The 16,780-nt window shown below is 45.4% G+C and overlaps 1 protein-coding gene across 2 annotated transcripts in view; it reads right to left on the minus strand.

The window, feature by feature from the left end:
• FLOT2 (flotillin 2) overlaps positions 1-16,780 on the minus strand; it is a 321,407-nt gene that overhangs the window by 269,968 nt on the left and 34,659 nt on the right. For both annotated transcript variants that reach the window (XM_069226210.1, XM_069226209.1), the window contains exon 2: positions 4,106-4,187. In XM_069226210.1, the coding sequence (XP_069082311.1) occupies positions 4,106-4,187 (82 nt within the window). The remainder of the gene's footprint in view (positions 1-4,105; positions 4,188-16,780) is intronic.

Raw genomic sequence — 16,780 nt, forward strand, 5'->3', positions numbered from 1 at the left:
ACAGAGTGTGTAGATTAATACTAATACAATCGCCATATAGATAAGACCTCCATTTGTATTCTAAATAAGCTTGCATGGAACGCACTTGAACATAGCAATGCACAACCCCTACGCAAGATGGCTGCAGTCCTAAAAGGCTCTGGATCTCCCAGGCCAACAGAGTATTATCATTCACATAGCGTTCACTTGTACCCAGAAATTACCCCAGTATTGGATTGACTGGGCTGGAGCAGTTATAGATTACCCAGGGCGTTCATAGGGTCCAATATTGTGGAAGATCTCAGATGCCTCCTACAAATCTACTATTAGTGTGTGAGGATGCACTGATCTAAGACTTTCTACTATCTCTGAAAGATTTCCACTACTGACATGTACTTGGAAAAAGGTACATAGGCTGACTGCAAAGAAAAGCACTGGATTCTGTACAGGTCGTGCTGAATGCATATTTTGACATAAAAGATCCTTCTGAGCTTCGAGATCTGCACCTTCTGCATCATCTGGTGGAGAACAAAAGGTCCTGATGGTGGCTCTTTAGAAACAATACTTTGTACACATTTGTAGTTTGTAATATTTCACTATGTGGGAAGATGGCTTGATAAGTTTCCTTCCTCCAGGGTCTTGACCTACGGAGGCAGAGTGAACAAGTTATTACTTTCCAATTACTGGATAGAGCTATTCTCAGAACTGCTGATGACTCTTAGCTTCCTCTACCCCTTATATATTTATTTCATCTTTAAAGATCAAAAGCCAGATTTTAATATGTACCAGAAAAATGTGTGAACCTTCTGGCTAAGCTACTTCCACATGTTTTCAAAGGAAACTTCCTTTTTACCAGTGCCACCAACCGCAAAGCCTCTTGTACAGTCTTTGTCTTCTGGATTTCCTCATCCATGTGATATCGGGGGAGTGTGCTCTTACAGAAACGAGGTGCTTGGATTTTCTGGTTGATGTTTGAAGGAAGGTAGATATGGTGCAACTATAAAAAATGCTTAAGACCACACCAAGATAAACATTATGGGCCAATAGTTCTGATGCATACTTAACAGACTGACCACCTGTTCAGATGGCATCATTTCTTATTTATTACAATTTGTCACAGAAATTGTGAAATGGTTTTACAATGGCATCAACCACTAAACTACGCCACACAGGGGGGGGGGGGGGGGCATTAAAAAAAAAAAAAAAAAAAAATCACATTCAAGGTATACTCGAAAGGCCATATTTGTGCACAATAAACCTTAGTTTATATAGCAGAAATGTGAACTGCCTGGTACAGATAAGCATGCTGGGACAATTTGGCCATTGGTTTTCTTAAAAGCACCTTTTTTCTTACATTTGTGAGGAGTGAACTCTATGTACACTATTCTTCCTTCATGTTTCTTTCTCTTTTTGGGGAGGAGATTTTGAGTGGGATTTTTGGACGACTGTGTCCAGTAGTAAATGTAATCATAATTGCCTTGACAAAAAAAAAAAGAAATTGTTGCCCACAAAATGCATGTTTGCTCTGTGACATCATTTAAAAAAATGGAAATGTTGCATGTTAAAAGGCACTCCAGGTTCCCACACGTTGGCAAAAGACATCCTCATTCAGAAAAGATACGTGGTAAAGAATCAGTAGTTATCAATAACCAAAGACTGGGGGCCTCATTACGAGTTTGGTAGTCCGTGGACCGCCATGTTGGCGGTGGGGGTCCGACCTCCGAAACTCTGAAGGTTCGAATGCCGTATTACGAATTTGGCTACGGGACCACCTAAAAGACAGCCAGCTGTCTGCAAGCCCCCCCATACTGATTGACTGACAGTATGGCGGGGACCGCAGTGAAGACCACCACATGGTCAATTTTAGAGACTCAGCATCTGGACCGCTGTGATTATTATGATCTTCTGGAGTGCCAAGTTTTCTTTGAAAATTCCACTGCCATGGAAAGCTTGATGGTCCGGCAGGTAAGGTGCCTAAAATAGGGGGCCGCAGGGGCACATCCGCATGAAGGGAGGTGCAGGGGCCCAAGTGGGACCCCAAAAATATGGGGTTCGGGGGGCACACTGTGTCCCTTGCACGGCATGGGAAAAAAGCCGCCCATCGTGCTGACAAGGAGGAGAGTGTGGCCAACAGTCGCTCTATTGCACTGCCCTATACGTCCGCCTGCCAGTCACTCCAGTCCTGTGTAGAACTCTTAATACGGCAGTCTTAGGACTGTCAGCCCTCTGCCGTTCGAAGGACCGCTACCATGGCGGTCCAACAGTTGGACCACCAAACTCGTAATGAGGCCCTGGGTCTCCTAAAGTGAAGGTTTGATTTCAAACAAGAAACAAGAACAAGTGACAAGAAAGAACTTGGACAAACGTATGTGATAAATATGGATTCTGAGAAGTCTACTGTTAACAGAGCTTGTATGAACCATCGGACATTTAGTTAAGCAACATTATAAGCTGGAGAGATCAGAGGAAGATGGCATGCTTCTCAATGGAAAGATAAAAACAAGCTGCTATCTTCAGAAAGAAGTCCATATAATTTCACAGAATCTTGAATTGTGAAAAGGCTAAATAAGTGCATAATCAATTTTTCCTAGGCTTCATATGGTGGACGTTATGAGAGACCAAAAACCTCCTGAACCTTGAAATAAGAACTAGGCGATGCAGGTTAAACCTTTGGCTGTACAATGCTCGTAAAATGACCTCTGCGGTTAAAGGACTACATAAGATTCACACCATCAAAAGGGATTCAGTAACCTTGTCCTGAATATTTTACGAAACCCCTTTCACTAATCCAAACATAGAATGAATGTATAGAGCATAGGTCAGGGAGATGATTCACAGATTTGACTACCTCATCCTAATCACATTTATAAACTGTACAAAGCCTTCACCACAGTGCTGTTTTCTAAGTGCAGCCCAATGCAACTAAGATAGGCACAGGCCGTTGCATCTCTCTCAGCATGCTGCTTTGACAATGAAGTAGGTCCCTTAATATTTCTCTAGGACAGAAGATGTGTCTACCAAATTGGCTTGGGATAAGGAAAAGAAGAGCAATACAGATGAAGCACCGGACGATACAGTCTTCAAGTGTAGACCTGCGCTTCAAAAAAACAGAAGTTTCAATTTCTAGGATGAATGAGTAAGGAGCACAAGCTGAACTGATGCTGAAATGGATATCTGCTTAAATAGTCTTTGGAGCAACGAACTAGAGATTGACAGCCTTTAAAGCTTTGGAAAAGAAAGAGCAATTCTGAGGTCGCCAGCTATCCTTGACTTGATAGTAGACCTAATGCCACATACTTAGGGACAAAGATTCCAAAACTGTTGTTAATTTGTGTAGAGCACAGAAAGCAGTAAAATTAATGCTAAGAAACGTGCCTGCACAATTCGTAAAAAGTCCCCATAGTGTAACAGTTACCGGAAACCCACACCAAAACAGAACAGTGGAAAAAAATAAATCAAAATTCACAGTCCAATACTCACTACAAATAGTTTTGACGTTCACAAATTAAACAACACAGCTAAATACTAAACGCAACAACAGTGTGACATTATTCTAATACAACTGTGACTTGAACCTTTAAGTGAGTGAGGAAGCAAATAAGTAAAATCAAATTCATGAATAAATGCTGATGTGAAGTCAGAAATTAGTTTTATTTGATTCCAGACATCGATGTCGCAACGTAATGTGTATTTTAGGGGTACTTTTCATAAACATTATTTTCTTTGTTTAGCAGCTTCCAGACTTACTCTAAGGCTTTTGTTTAGTAAATGGTGCCTACAGTGCAAAAAATAGAACGGGTGCAAATGAAAGAGGAGTAGGGCTACAGACTGCACACAAGTAACAATCACTTCTAGGTTAGGCTGTAACTTTCAGGGATGTATGTATATTTCTGGTGATTGCACTGAACCATTTAATTCGTCAATTTAAAACTAAAGTTCCTCTAGAGCAGCAGCTTCAAATTCTTAATTTAAGTATGCTAGTATAGAACATAAAGAGTTGATGAAAGTATCTCAAATTTAGATAGACAATAAGTACAATCACCGTAATATACATAACTAGGTGTGGGCTAAAACTAAAGCTGCACAAGTAACATTACCGAACAATAACAAAAGGGGTTTTCTTTACCTTTGTGTGTCAGAGATGCACCACCAGGCCCAAGCCCATCCTCCATAAACATACTGCTTTTCATCTGATCCGCAGCAGCCACCTGCAATAAGATGAACAAGAGTTATACTCACAAATGGCCATAGGCAGTGTCTTGTGTACATTTATTTTATGGTATATGTGTTAAGCAGAAAAAAAAAAAACACTTGGGCAATCTTGATGTAGAAAATCAAAAAGGAAAACTATTTAAATTGACTAAAACTACCAGGTCTTCAAAGGTTTATGAAATTTCAATAGGTTTGATTCTTGTCAGTACAACAGGGGTAAACTATTTCATCTTGGCTTACAGCAGCTACCACCAAACATGTCCGGCCAGTGATATCTTTAATCAAACTTTTGGGACTTCAATAAGAAGATTGTCTTTGGATCACAAAAGATTACAGGGTTGGTACCACCGAAATCTAGGACAGAAAGATGATGATCATCTGGGACTGAACGTGGCTCTGTGAACCAAGCAAACTGATTTGAGAACTACTCTCTCCTTGACTGGCAACAAATGGAGCCACACAAGTGCAGGTGTAGTAGGATTTCTAGACCAAAGACCAGGACCAAGTCTGACAACAAAGTTATGTACCATCTTAAGTTTAGAGAACAAGTAATCAGGGAGATCATGAAAGAACACATTGCAATAATAGCAGATGCAAAAGCACCGATTAGCTGAACACATGGATTATGTTAATCGGTTGGCTTATCATGGCAACTGAGTCTGGGAAGTGTAGAATCATTTTGACTGCCTACTACAATGTTGCTGATTGCTGCAGTTGCATAAGTAGGGCCTCCTTAAAGAAAGGGTGGATGGCCAGGAAAGTGAAGAGGAGGATGTAGGTGTCAAGGAGGGTAGCAGACTGCAAGGTGAGATTGCATTGTGGTTTCCCTGGCATTTGGTTTCTCTGGCTTTACGTCACTCTTTCTGAGATGTATGTTGAGGGGAACAGTAACAAGCATTTGTTAAGTCAAAAGGTCTCACCCATGCGAGAGGTACTGGCCTCGTTGTACAAGTTACTCACCTTTGGTAACTAAATATCTGGTTGAGACATATTCTAGTTGCAGATTCCTTACCTTGGAATTTCCCCAGGCATCAGACTGGATCCGGAGATTTTTCTTCAAGCAGTACCTCTGCGTGCCGTCAGGTGGCGTCGGTCGACTCCGCAGGCATCGTGCTCGCCGTGGTCGTATATATAGGCGCCAACCCAGGGCACTGACGTCAGTTTCTTTTCACGACTTTCCAAGCCAAGAGCGTGGAGCCATGAAGAACACAGAGTGGTGCGCCAAAACTAGGGCCCTTGCGGGAAAGTTCCTGTCCGTAGAAATCAGTTCACAGTGCAGGAGGATGGGTGGGTGGGTCGGCAAGGAATCTGCAACTAGAATATGTCTCTACCAGATATTTCATTACCGAAGGTAAGTAACTTGTACATATGATAGAGACTTCTAGCTGCAGATTCCTTACCTTTGAAACAATACCCGAGCAATACCATCCCCGGTGGTGGGCTGCGAACCAAGATCACACCAAAAAGTCCTGCAGGACCAAACAGCCAAAGCAGCCGTCCCTTCGGACCGGATTGTCTAGGCAGTAGCGTTTGGTAAAAGTGTGCAGAGATGCCCACGTTGCTGCCTGACAAATATACAGGACTGGAACGCCTAGTGCTAGCACTGTGGTAGCAGCAGTAGCTCTGGTATAGTGAGCTCGCAAACCTTCGGGAGGTTGCTTTTTAGCCAGAGCATAGTACATTTTGATGCATAAGAGTGCCCATTGTGAAATGGTCATCTTCTTCACGGCCTTTTCCTTCTTTGCACCCACATATCCCACAAAGAGGTGGGAGACTGTCTGGGGCGGGTTCACCTTCAACAGCCAATCATTGAGGTAGGGGAAAACTGGGACCCCTAACCTGCGCAGATGAGCTGCCACCACTGCCATCACTTTTGTGAACACCCAAAAGAGCACTGGTAAGGCCAAAGGGAAGCACGGTAAACTGAAAGTGCTTGTGACCTACCACGAATTGCAGGTAACGTCTGTGGGCCGGCAAGACGGGAATGTGGAAGTATGCGTCTTGCAAGTCCAACGCTACTGTCCAGTCTCAGGGATCCAGGGCAGATAGGACCTGAGCCAATGTCAACATTTTGAACTTCTACTTTTTGAGGAAGAGATTGAGGGACCGAAGACCTAATATAGGCAGAAGACCTTTGTCCTTTTTCAGAACCGGAAAGTAGCAGGAATAGCAACCACAACCTACTTCTGGCAACAGAACCCTCTCTATAACTCTTTTGGCCAAAAGGGTTTGGACTTCCTCGCAAAGAAGCGCCATATGATCCTCCGATATCCGATTGTATGAAGGTGGCATGGCTGGAGGAGATGTCTCGAAGGGGAGGGAGTAGCCCCTTCAGACAATTTGGAGGACCCATCTGTCCGAGGTAATGGATTGCCATTGGGGCAGGTGATGGTGTATACTGCTACCAACTGGCTCCTGATGTACCTGCGGACTAGGAAGGCTTGGAGGCTGAAGAGGGGGCGGAATGGACTGGGCGACCCACTGGCTCCCCGATCCCAGGGGCGTGGGATCCCGCATCTGCGCAGGTGCTGTACAGCATGCGTGGGTCGGTGGCCAGGTGGGAAAGGATGCAATTGGGTGCCTCTTCCGTAGCCACGAAAGGTGGACTGCTGGGGTCTAGGTGCGGGGCGCGAGGCCAAGGGACTCTGGAATGCTTAAATCGCTCAAGCGCCAAGTCCGCCTTGTCTCCGAAGAGACGTGTACCATCAAACGGCATGTCCATCAAGGATTGCTGGACATCCCCTGAAAAGCCAGATATTCTAAGCCAGGTGTGGCGTCTCAATGCCACCGTTGATGCAACAGATCTGCCCAGAGAGTCCGTCATATCCAGTCCACAACGAATCATAAACTTTGCTGCATCTCTCCCATAGGTTACAGCTTGGGAAAGGACAGTCAGGCCCACCTCCGGAACTGCAGGCAGCACTTGCGCAACCGTATCCAAGAGAGTATTGGACTAGAGCCCCAAAAGGCATGCGGTGTTCATGGAACGCAGCGCTAGACTGTTGGAAGAAAACAACTTCTTCCCCAAATTATCCAGTCTTTTTGATTCACTATCTGGGGGTGCAGCAGGGAATGCACCAGATGAAGAAGCAGCCTGGATGACAAGGCTCTTAGACGTGGGTTGTTCGGTGAGGAATTTCAGGTCTGACAGAGCAGGCCAATGATGGAGGGCAATCGTCCTATTCACAGGAGCCCCTGTGCTGGGTCTGGACCAAGTACCCAAAAGGACATCTGTCAGTGCTTCATTAAAGGGTAGAAGGGGTTCGGAAGAGAAAGACCCCGGCTGAAGCACGCTGGTTAGGATGTTAGGCCTAACCTCCACAGAACGTAGCTCGAGGTCCAGGACCTCAACCGCCCTTCTCACCACCATGGAATAAGAAGCACCCTCTTCCGTAGCCACGCTAGGAGAAGAGATTATACCAGTGTCAGGGGAGGTCTCTAGACCACAGGCAACCCCCAAATCCTGCACCCAGTCCATTTGGGGGGGTCAAGCTGGTTTTCTTAAGGGTCCAGCGTCCCCTCCATACCCACAAGAATAAGGGTCTGGATCAACCCTGGGCCCAGGAGAGCCCATAGTGAACAGAATTGGTGTTGATCGACGTCGTTCCTGCTCGTCTGGTATGAGGATGGGATCGACGTAGGGAGCGTCAACGTCTGACCCAACACTGGGGAAGGTCGCCATGGCACGACCGGCATTAGGACGGATCTGCGATTGGATTTGAGGGGACCTCCAGAACCGTGTCCGTAGCCAACGGCTTTGAAACAGAGGGAACCCCAACCGACTCACCTGTGCCCGAAGGTGGGTCGGACTTTCCAAAAATGAGGTGCATAGCCTCGTAAAAATCCTTAAGTTTGGCAGGGGTGGCTCCGGCTTCCAGGAAGTCGGGGAAGCACAGAGTCAATCCAGAGGAAGGCTCTATTGAAGGAGGCCTAGAGCATCGACGCTCTTTCCGCGCCATATCATCCGATCGATGGGGTGAAGTCGAAGAACGATTGCCCTTCTTCGATGACTTCTTTTTGTGACCTGAATGTCCCGATGACTTGGAGGACGAGGAGTGGTAGTGACTCTGCGGCTTGTCTCGAGACCTTCTTCTCGAACGGGACCATGAGCGCCGTGGAGTCAAGTTTCAAGCCACCATGAGCTTTCGGGACCGCTCCCTCAAAGCTTTCAGGTTCATGGCCCGACACTCTGTTCACAACTTCAGGTCATGATAGCGTTCCAGGCACCAAAGACACAAGAGGTGGGGATCCGTCACCAACATAGTTCAGTGACAGGAGTCGCAGGGCTTGAATGAGGTCATGCGGGACATCCCTCGACACATCCACAAACTCGTCAAAAACTTCGACAAAAGTGTTGACGTAGTCAAAAAATGACTGAGGTAGCTCTCTCCGGATCTGCGCTTAGGCTGGCACGAAAAAAAAAAAAAAAAGAACTGATGCCAGCGCGCCGGGGTGGCACCTATGTACTACTGCAACGTCATCAAGGCGAGCATGACTCCAAAGACACCCGCGGAGTCGACTGACGCCACCTGACGGTCCGCAGAAGTACTGCTCGAAGAAAAATCTTTGGATCCAGTCTGATGCCTGGGGACATTCAAAGGTAAGGAATCTGCAACTAGAAGTTTCTATCAGATAATGTCTTTTAGCAATGTTGTACAACTGTGCAGCAAGGCTGAAAGTAAAGACAAAAAGTGCTTTGATACAGCCAGCATTGACTGCGCCATAGTACTTTTTTTTCCTTTAGTTTCAGCTTTGCTGCACAGCAGCTACACTGTCCAAAAACAGGCTAAAAGGCTTTGACAAAGCCAACAGCTCTCACAAAGGCAAGACCTACTGGCTGTGCCAATGGTTTCTTATATTTTGGTATTGTTTTGAAGTAATGTGAATGGTCTGGCTGCAATAGGATAAAATTTAAGGCGGGTGGGAGTGTACTGAAAATTGCAATGGTGTATAAAGGCAAAGAGTGGAGGACAGCATATGTTTAAGAATCAAAAGGTGTGTAAATTTGAAGTTTGAAAATGTTACCGCAAAAACAAATGCGTGACAAAAATGTAAACAGAAAAGAATGGCAAGGCTTGGATTTAAGGAAGTATGAAATACATGCTTAAGTGTGTCTTAACGGTTAAATGTTCAAAGCTGAGGATACTGAAAGAATGTGTGAGGGCCACACGCACACTCCTGACCTTTGGACGCACCCCCAAGTTAATCAACTTGAAAGAAAGCAAGTAATTAGGGTGTCTTCCACACATAACTTTCAGGCCAACTTGATTTTTTAAGACATTTTGCAAAAAGCGTGTAAAATATAAAAAGTCTCTTCAAAAATTCCAAAACTTTTATTTTATTCACATGGAGAACCGTTTCATCTTTTTTGTAAGTAGTAATTTTCAAACATGAATTTAGAAACATTCATGCTTCCAATCATCCTGGCAATGCCAATAGTGAACTAAGAGGAAAGTCAGTTATGTGCACCATTTGGATGGCCTGGGTTGCTATTCTACATGGGCAACATTTTAGTAAAAGTCAAATGTTGGAGAAGTTTTCATACAGCACACATCCTAAAGGTATGTATTACAAGAGCATTTTATTGGTAGTCATGAAGAAATAAATAAAACAATTGCCAACGATCACACAGAGTGGTCAAGCTGCATTCCTCTTTCCTATAAACGCTCTCACTATGAAATCAACTAAAAGCAAAGTAAACACCGAGCTCTCTTGAAAGACACTCTTTGAATGCACACCAAATGTGACATAAGAACACAATTTACAGGCTTGTTTAAAGAAAGACAGCTCTCAGATCTGGTAGGCTGCCACCTAAAAAGAATATGCTGTCAAGGAGCAGAAGGACATGTTTATCCACTACAGTAATGTACTCCCAAGTTAAATTCACTTTTGGATATTCCCAGCACTACATTACTCAATAGCTGATGGACGCTGAGGCAGGCAAGTGAAGTTGAGTAATGAAGTGAGGGGTCAAAGAAGGTAGAAAGATAAGAGGCCGGAGAAGAAGCGGTCTTTCTTTTAAGCCTAGTACCATTATAAGATGGGATGGAGAAATGCATAAAAGGTGTGAGGAGAAGGAGGGAGTAGGTGAACAGAGGTAGTTGGCAAAAAAAGGATAAGGGTACGGTGTGATGGACTGCACAGTAGCAGAAAATATGGGACAAATAATCAAGAAACAGATTTAAGGCTACTAGTGCAGGAAGTACAAAGAATGGAGTACTGGTGTGTGGCTCTGGCTGTTAGCTTGGGAGGCCATGTCAGTGTGATCATCGCTGATGGCAGATGGCTACCTACCCAGACAGAATGTCAATATTTAAAAGGAAATAGTTTTCAATGTTTTATTCTTTCTCTAGGGAATCAAATCAAATCAAATTCAAAGAATTTTAAATCAAACGGTGTTAACGGCTTTAAGCGCAGCTACAGTGTGAAGCACTGCTAAACCGTTCCCCTTTAAAGTCTGTAGAGTTAACTGTTGAGCAATGAACAACCATTTAACAGACAATCATTGAGTCAGCAGGCATCACTTAAAACCAGCGAGTTTGTGGTAAGGTAATAGCATAGAAGGGAACATTGTACACGAACAGAAGCCTCTAGGCATCCTGCTTTCAATGCAGTAAATAGAGCACATGGGCATGTGACACTGCAACACATGCACCTCCAGGCTCCAGTCAGGACGTTTCTTCGATGCACTGACTCACTAAACAAAATGAACCAAACGGCACATCTTAAAGCGAGCGAGGTTGCCACTTCGCCTCATCCTGACAGTTAGCGTTGCGAAATAACCCTTGTGGGTTCTTGCTCAGCAGTTTCAGAAATGGTTAAGTTTCAACATCTAGTTTTCAGATTTTTGGGCTGAGATGTGTGTAGCTTTTTTGCGCTTGCAAATGGACCAATTGAAAGAATCGGGTCATATTTGACTTCAAAAAAGCCAATTTGTAAGTACAAACTTATTTTGTGATTCTGTAACCTATTACCAAATCTCAAAATGGGTTAGCAATTCAGTATTAGGAAGGGGCATGTTAAGGTTGTTCCATTCTAGTAGGGACTTTGGGGGGGGGGGGGAGAGATACAAAAATGTTTTGTGACTAAAATGTGGTTGCAAAACATTTGCAGTTTACCACCAACTTCAAGTTGATGGTAACCCATTTACAAATGGGAAGGGGTCCCCAAGGGAACCCTTCCACTTTGTGAATGCTGGTGCAAACACTTTTTAAGAGCAGGCAGTGGTCCCACAGCCAACTCCTACAAAATGAAGAAAACTTTACATTTTGCTTTTTGAAATGCATCTCTTTTTTCTGCATGTATTAAAAAAAAGTATTCATCGAAAAGCAAACAGAAATGGTGGTCTGCTGTCCCCATCAGGCCACCATCCCTGTGTTGTTAGTAGTTCCCAATGGGTCGCAAATAGTGACCTACCTCATGAATATTAATGAGGTAAGTAACTGCGACCCACTGGGAATCGCAGTGTAAACACACTGTTGTATATAGCTGTTTGCTATTTCCTAACAGCGAATCGCAAAAAAATCGCTATTAAGAAATCACAAACCCAAAGCTGCATACATCTGGCCTATAGTTCCTTAAAATGAAACAAGCAATTTGCGATACAGAGCTATGTTTCTTAATTCTTTCACCAGAAAGAAATTGAAATGACTATGCAGCTCGATTAAGAATCGCTGTTCACAGATATAGGAGGCTGGCCTGGCTTATAGTGGGTACCTTGTGGTACTTACACCCTGTGCCAGTTCCAGTATCCCTTATTAGTATAATAGAGGTGTTTCTAGCAGCTTAGGCTGATAGAAGGTAGCTATGGCAAAGCCGCTTAGGCTGAACTAGGAGACATGCTAAGCTCCTACTATACCACTTATATCATATAGCACAATATCATAAGAAAACACAATACTCAGAGTTACTAAAAAATAAAGGTACTTTATTTTAGTGACAATATGCCAAAAGTATCTCAGAGAATACCCTCACTTAGGAGGTAAGTAATATACACAAGTTATATGTACACAAACCCAAAACAGGTAAGTAACAGTAAGAAAAGTAGTGAAAACAATGTAGAATCACAATAGGATGCAATAGGTGAACATAGGTCTAGGGGCAACACAAACCATACACTCTAAAAGTGGAATGCGAATCACAAATGGACCCCAGACCTATGGGAGCTTTTAGAGGGTCACTGGGACTGTAAGAAAACAGTCAGGGTGTCCAATATACCCCACCCCAAGACCCTGAAAAGTAGGAGTAAAGGGACCCTACTACCCCAGAAAGACACAATAGTTGTGATAGGGGGATTCTGCAAGAACCACAAGCACCAGCAAAACACTGAAGACGGATTCCTGGACCTGAGGACCTGCAAGGCAAGGGGACCAAGTCCAAGAGTCGTGACAGTTTCCGGGGTGAGCAGGAGCCCAGGAAACCCCGGATGAAGGTGCAAAAGGGCTATCTCCGGGTGGAAGAAGCAGAAGATTCTGCAACAACGAAAAGGGCTAGGAACTTCTCCTTTGGATGGAAGATGTCCCACGGCGTGCTGGATGTTACAGTAGTGTTACCACGCAAAAATACCGCAAACAAGCCTTGCTAGCTGCAAGGGTCACGGTAGAGGTTTTTGGGTGCTGCTGGGGACCAGCAAGGACCAGGATGTCGCCCCTTGGAGGAGGAGACAAAGGGGGCGCTCAGCAACTCAGAGAGCCCCCACAGAAGCAGGTAGCACCTGCAGAAGTACCGGAGCAGACACTTAGAAGATCTATGAACTCAGAGTCACAAAAGGAGGGTCCCACGACGTCGAACTCTAACTCAGCGGGTTGAGCACTGCAGGACGGAGTGCTGGGGACCCAAGCTAGGCTGTGCACAAAGGAATCCTTGGAAAAATGCACAGAAGCCAGAGCAGCTGCAAACCACGCAGTACACAGGTTTGCTGTCTGGCGTGGGGAGGCAAGGACTTACCTCCACCAAATTTGGACAGAAGGGTCACTGGACTGTGGGACACACTTGGACCCAGCTCCTGTGTTCCAGGGACCACGCTCATCAGGATGAGAGGGGACCCAGAGGACCGGTGATGCAGTCTTTTGGTGCCTGCGTTAGCAGGGGGAAGATTCCGTCGACCCACGGGAGATTTCTTCTTGGCTTCCAGTGCAGGATGAAGGCAGACAGCCCTCAGAGCATGCACCACCAGGAAGCAGTCGAGAAAGCCGGCAGGATGAGGCGTTACAATGTTGCTGGTAGTCGTCTTGCTACTTTGTCGCGGTTTTGCAGGCGTCCTGGAGCAGTCAGCAGTCGATCCTTGGCAGAAGTCAAAGAGGGAAGTGCAGAGGAACTCTAGTGAGCTCTTGCATTCGTTATCTGAGGAACAGCCCAGAGGAGAGACCCTAAATAGCCAGAAAAGGAGGTTTGCCTACCAAGAAAGGAGATTTGGCTACCAAGAGAGGTACGAACCTATCAGAAGGGGTCTCTGACGTCACCTGCTGGCACTGGCCACTCAGAGCAGTCTATTGTGCCCCAACACCTCTGAATCCAAGATGGCAGAGGTCTGGGGCACACTGGAGGAGCTCTGGGCACCTCCCAGGGGAGGTGCAGGTCAGGGGAGTGGTCACTCCCCTTTCCTTTGCCCAGTTTCGTGCCAGAGCAGGGCTGGGGGATCCTTGAACCAGTGTACACTGGCTTATGCAGAGATGGGCACCATCTGTGCCCATCAATGCATTTCCAGAGGCTGGGGGAGGCTACTCCTCCCCAGCCCTTCACACCTATTTCCAAAGGGAAAGGGTGTAACACTCTCTCTCAGAGGAAATCCTTTGTTCTGCCTTCCTGGGACTGGGCTGCCCAGACCCCAGGAGGGTAGAATCCGGTCTGAGGGGTTGGCAGCAGCAGCAGTTGCAGTGTAAACCCCGGAAAGGCAGTTTGGCAGTACCCGGGTTCTGTGCTAGAGACCCAGGGGATCATGGAATTGTCCCCCCAATACCAGAATGGTATTGGGGTGAGATTTCCATGATCTTAGACATGTTACATGGCCATGTTCAGAGTTATCATTGTGAGGCTACACATAGGTAGTGACCTGCGTCACGTGTAATGGTGTCCCCGCACTCACAAAGTACGGGGAATTTGCCCTGGACAATGTGGGGGCACTTTGGCTAGTGCCAGGGTGCCCACACACTAAGTAACTTGGCACCTAACCTTCACCAATTGAGGATTAGACATATAGGTGACTTATAAGTTACTTATGTGCAGTGAAAATGGCTTGTGAAACAACGTGGACGTTATTTCACGCAGGCTGGAGTGGCAGTCCTGTGTAAGAATTGTCTGAGCTCCCTATGGGTGGCAAAAGAAATGCTGCAGCCCATAGGGATCTCCTGGAACCCCAATACCCTGGGTACCTATGTACCATATACAAGGGAAATATATGGGTGTACCAGTGTGTCAATGAGAATTGGTAAAATTAGTTACAAGCTGCAGTGACAATTTTAGAAAGCAGAGATAGCATAAACACTGAGGTTCTGGTTAGCAGAGCCTCAGTGATACAGATAGGCACCCCACAGGGAACACATACAGGGTATACATTATGAGCATTGGGGTCCTGCCTAGCAGGATCCCAGTGACACAAGGGCAAAAACAAACATACATATAGTGAAAATGGGGGTAACATGCCAGGCAAGATGGTACTTTCCTACAACAGAGCACCAGGAGACAGTGCAGTCTTTTCACCACAGCAAATATTATCCTGTTTAATGGTGTTACAATTTACTGACCTCAGGAGGATGGCAAGCCGAGGCTGCGTTGCATGATTAGAACCCGTGAACTTCAGATCACGGCAAAGTCAGTGTTTAGCATTTAACACACTGTGCCAATTTTACTGTCTGTTTTGTTCTATTCAAAGCAATGAAATAAAATTCCCATAAGGAAATGCAGACTATGGTTTAACAAATATGGGGTACGGGTAGGGCTTAAGGACGTGAAAAACAAATCATCCCAGCATTTCTCACTACTTTCTAGGGTTGCATGGGTTCCAGTGGGGAAAAGACATGGTTAAAAACGCTTGTATGTCTGGACTTTGCATTAATAAAATGGGCATCCCGATTCCACCAAGCTGGCTCCTTCCTCCCATTTCCACTTTCACCCATTTTTATAAACTTTCAGTGCAAAGTCCAAAACCCAATAAAACAGTTGAGCAGGAAAAGAAAAAAGGCTGACATTTTTTAAGTCTAAAGCACCAGCATCATAGAACGAAAGGGTAATAAACAGCCCTACCATGCAAATAGCCATTCATGATTATTATCAAACTAAATAAAAAGCACCCTACCCTGGTACACTACTCGTTTTGTTAACCTTTGTAGGTCATTCCCATCAGTAGTACATTCTGGGCCTATATCAACCAATCGAAACTGCGATTAAAAAGTGTAGTTGAAAGGTGTTGCAAGAGTTAAGTGCAACATCATCCCTTACTTTCCACGTTTCTGGTAGAGTGCCCCGCGGCTCTTAGATCCCAGTTCCCCCGTGGCCAGAGCCCCACGCACTAGTTATGTGTTGGCTAGCCTTGGGCACTTCCGCCCTCACGCCTCGCGAGGTGAAGGGGCAGAAGTGCTTGCTGCCAGGGTCACGCGAGCCGCTTCATTTCCAGGTCCGGCCCTCGCATCCGATGGGGCAGTACCATCAGCGTGGGTAAAGGTAAGGTCCTGGACAACAACACAAACAAGTCAGGGGGTGTTGGTTTGTTGACGAACACCGGGCAAGACACTCTATTATCCCGGCCAGGAAAGCTCGCGTCGCACGTCCCTACTGAGTTAAAGGAAAACATTTGGAAGGGGGAGTTTGTTGACATCTTTTCACTTATCAGGGCTAAGAGAAGAGAGGTGGACTTGAAGGATAAGGAGGGGAAGGCCTCATCTACCAATGATAAAAAAAACAGAGTCGAAGCGAATATAACAAATTGGTTATTTGGGTTTAATGTTTACATGTCTGTCATGCTTGAAAAGAAACCGAATCAGGCAACATCTATGATTTTCTATGCTAATAAGATATTAAAAGCCCACCATGTGTATGGAGGTAATGCGTGGCTGGAATACAATAGGGGCTTCAGGTGGGCTAAGGTTGAGGATCCAGATATAGGCTGGGATCAGACAGAGGTAAATGTATGGCTGGAGTGTGTGAATAGTAAGCTGCCTGGGAAACAGCCTTTTCGTCCTCAATATTCAAATGAGAAAAAGGGCTATTGCTGGGCATTCAATAGAAAGATGTGCTCACGCCCGGCAGGGTCCTGCAAATTCAAACATAACTGTTCTTCCTGTGGAAACCCTTCTCACCCACAGTTCACATGCAACAAGAAATCCGAGGAGAAGGGTAAGGAGGGGAGTAAGCCCTCAAGCTGAACTAGCCTTGCTAACGCCCATACAGATTGGTAAATTCCTCCCTTGGTTACAGTTGTATCCAAATAAGGACACGGCAGACTAACTGTACAAAGGCTTCTCTTTTGGTTTCAGGATCCCTACCCTTGGGGTGCCCCGTAACCCTCATTGCATTAATCTATTGTCAGCCTGGAGATATCCGGGAGTGGTCGCTAAGAAGGTTGAGAAGGAAAGGATGTTGGGCAGGTTGGCGG

Source organism: Pleurodeles waltl, chromosome 3_1 (genome assembly GCF_031143425.1).
Source record: "Pleurodeles waltl isolate 20211129_DDA chromosome 3_1, aPleWal1.hap1.20221129, whole genome shotgun sequence".
Classification (NCBI taxonomy): domain Eukaryota; kingdom Metazoa; phylum Chordata; class Amphibia; order Caudata; family Salamandridae; genus Pleurodeles; species Pleurodeles waltl.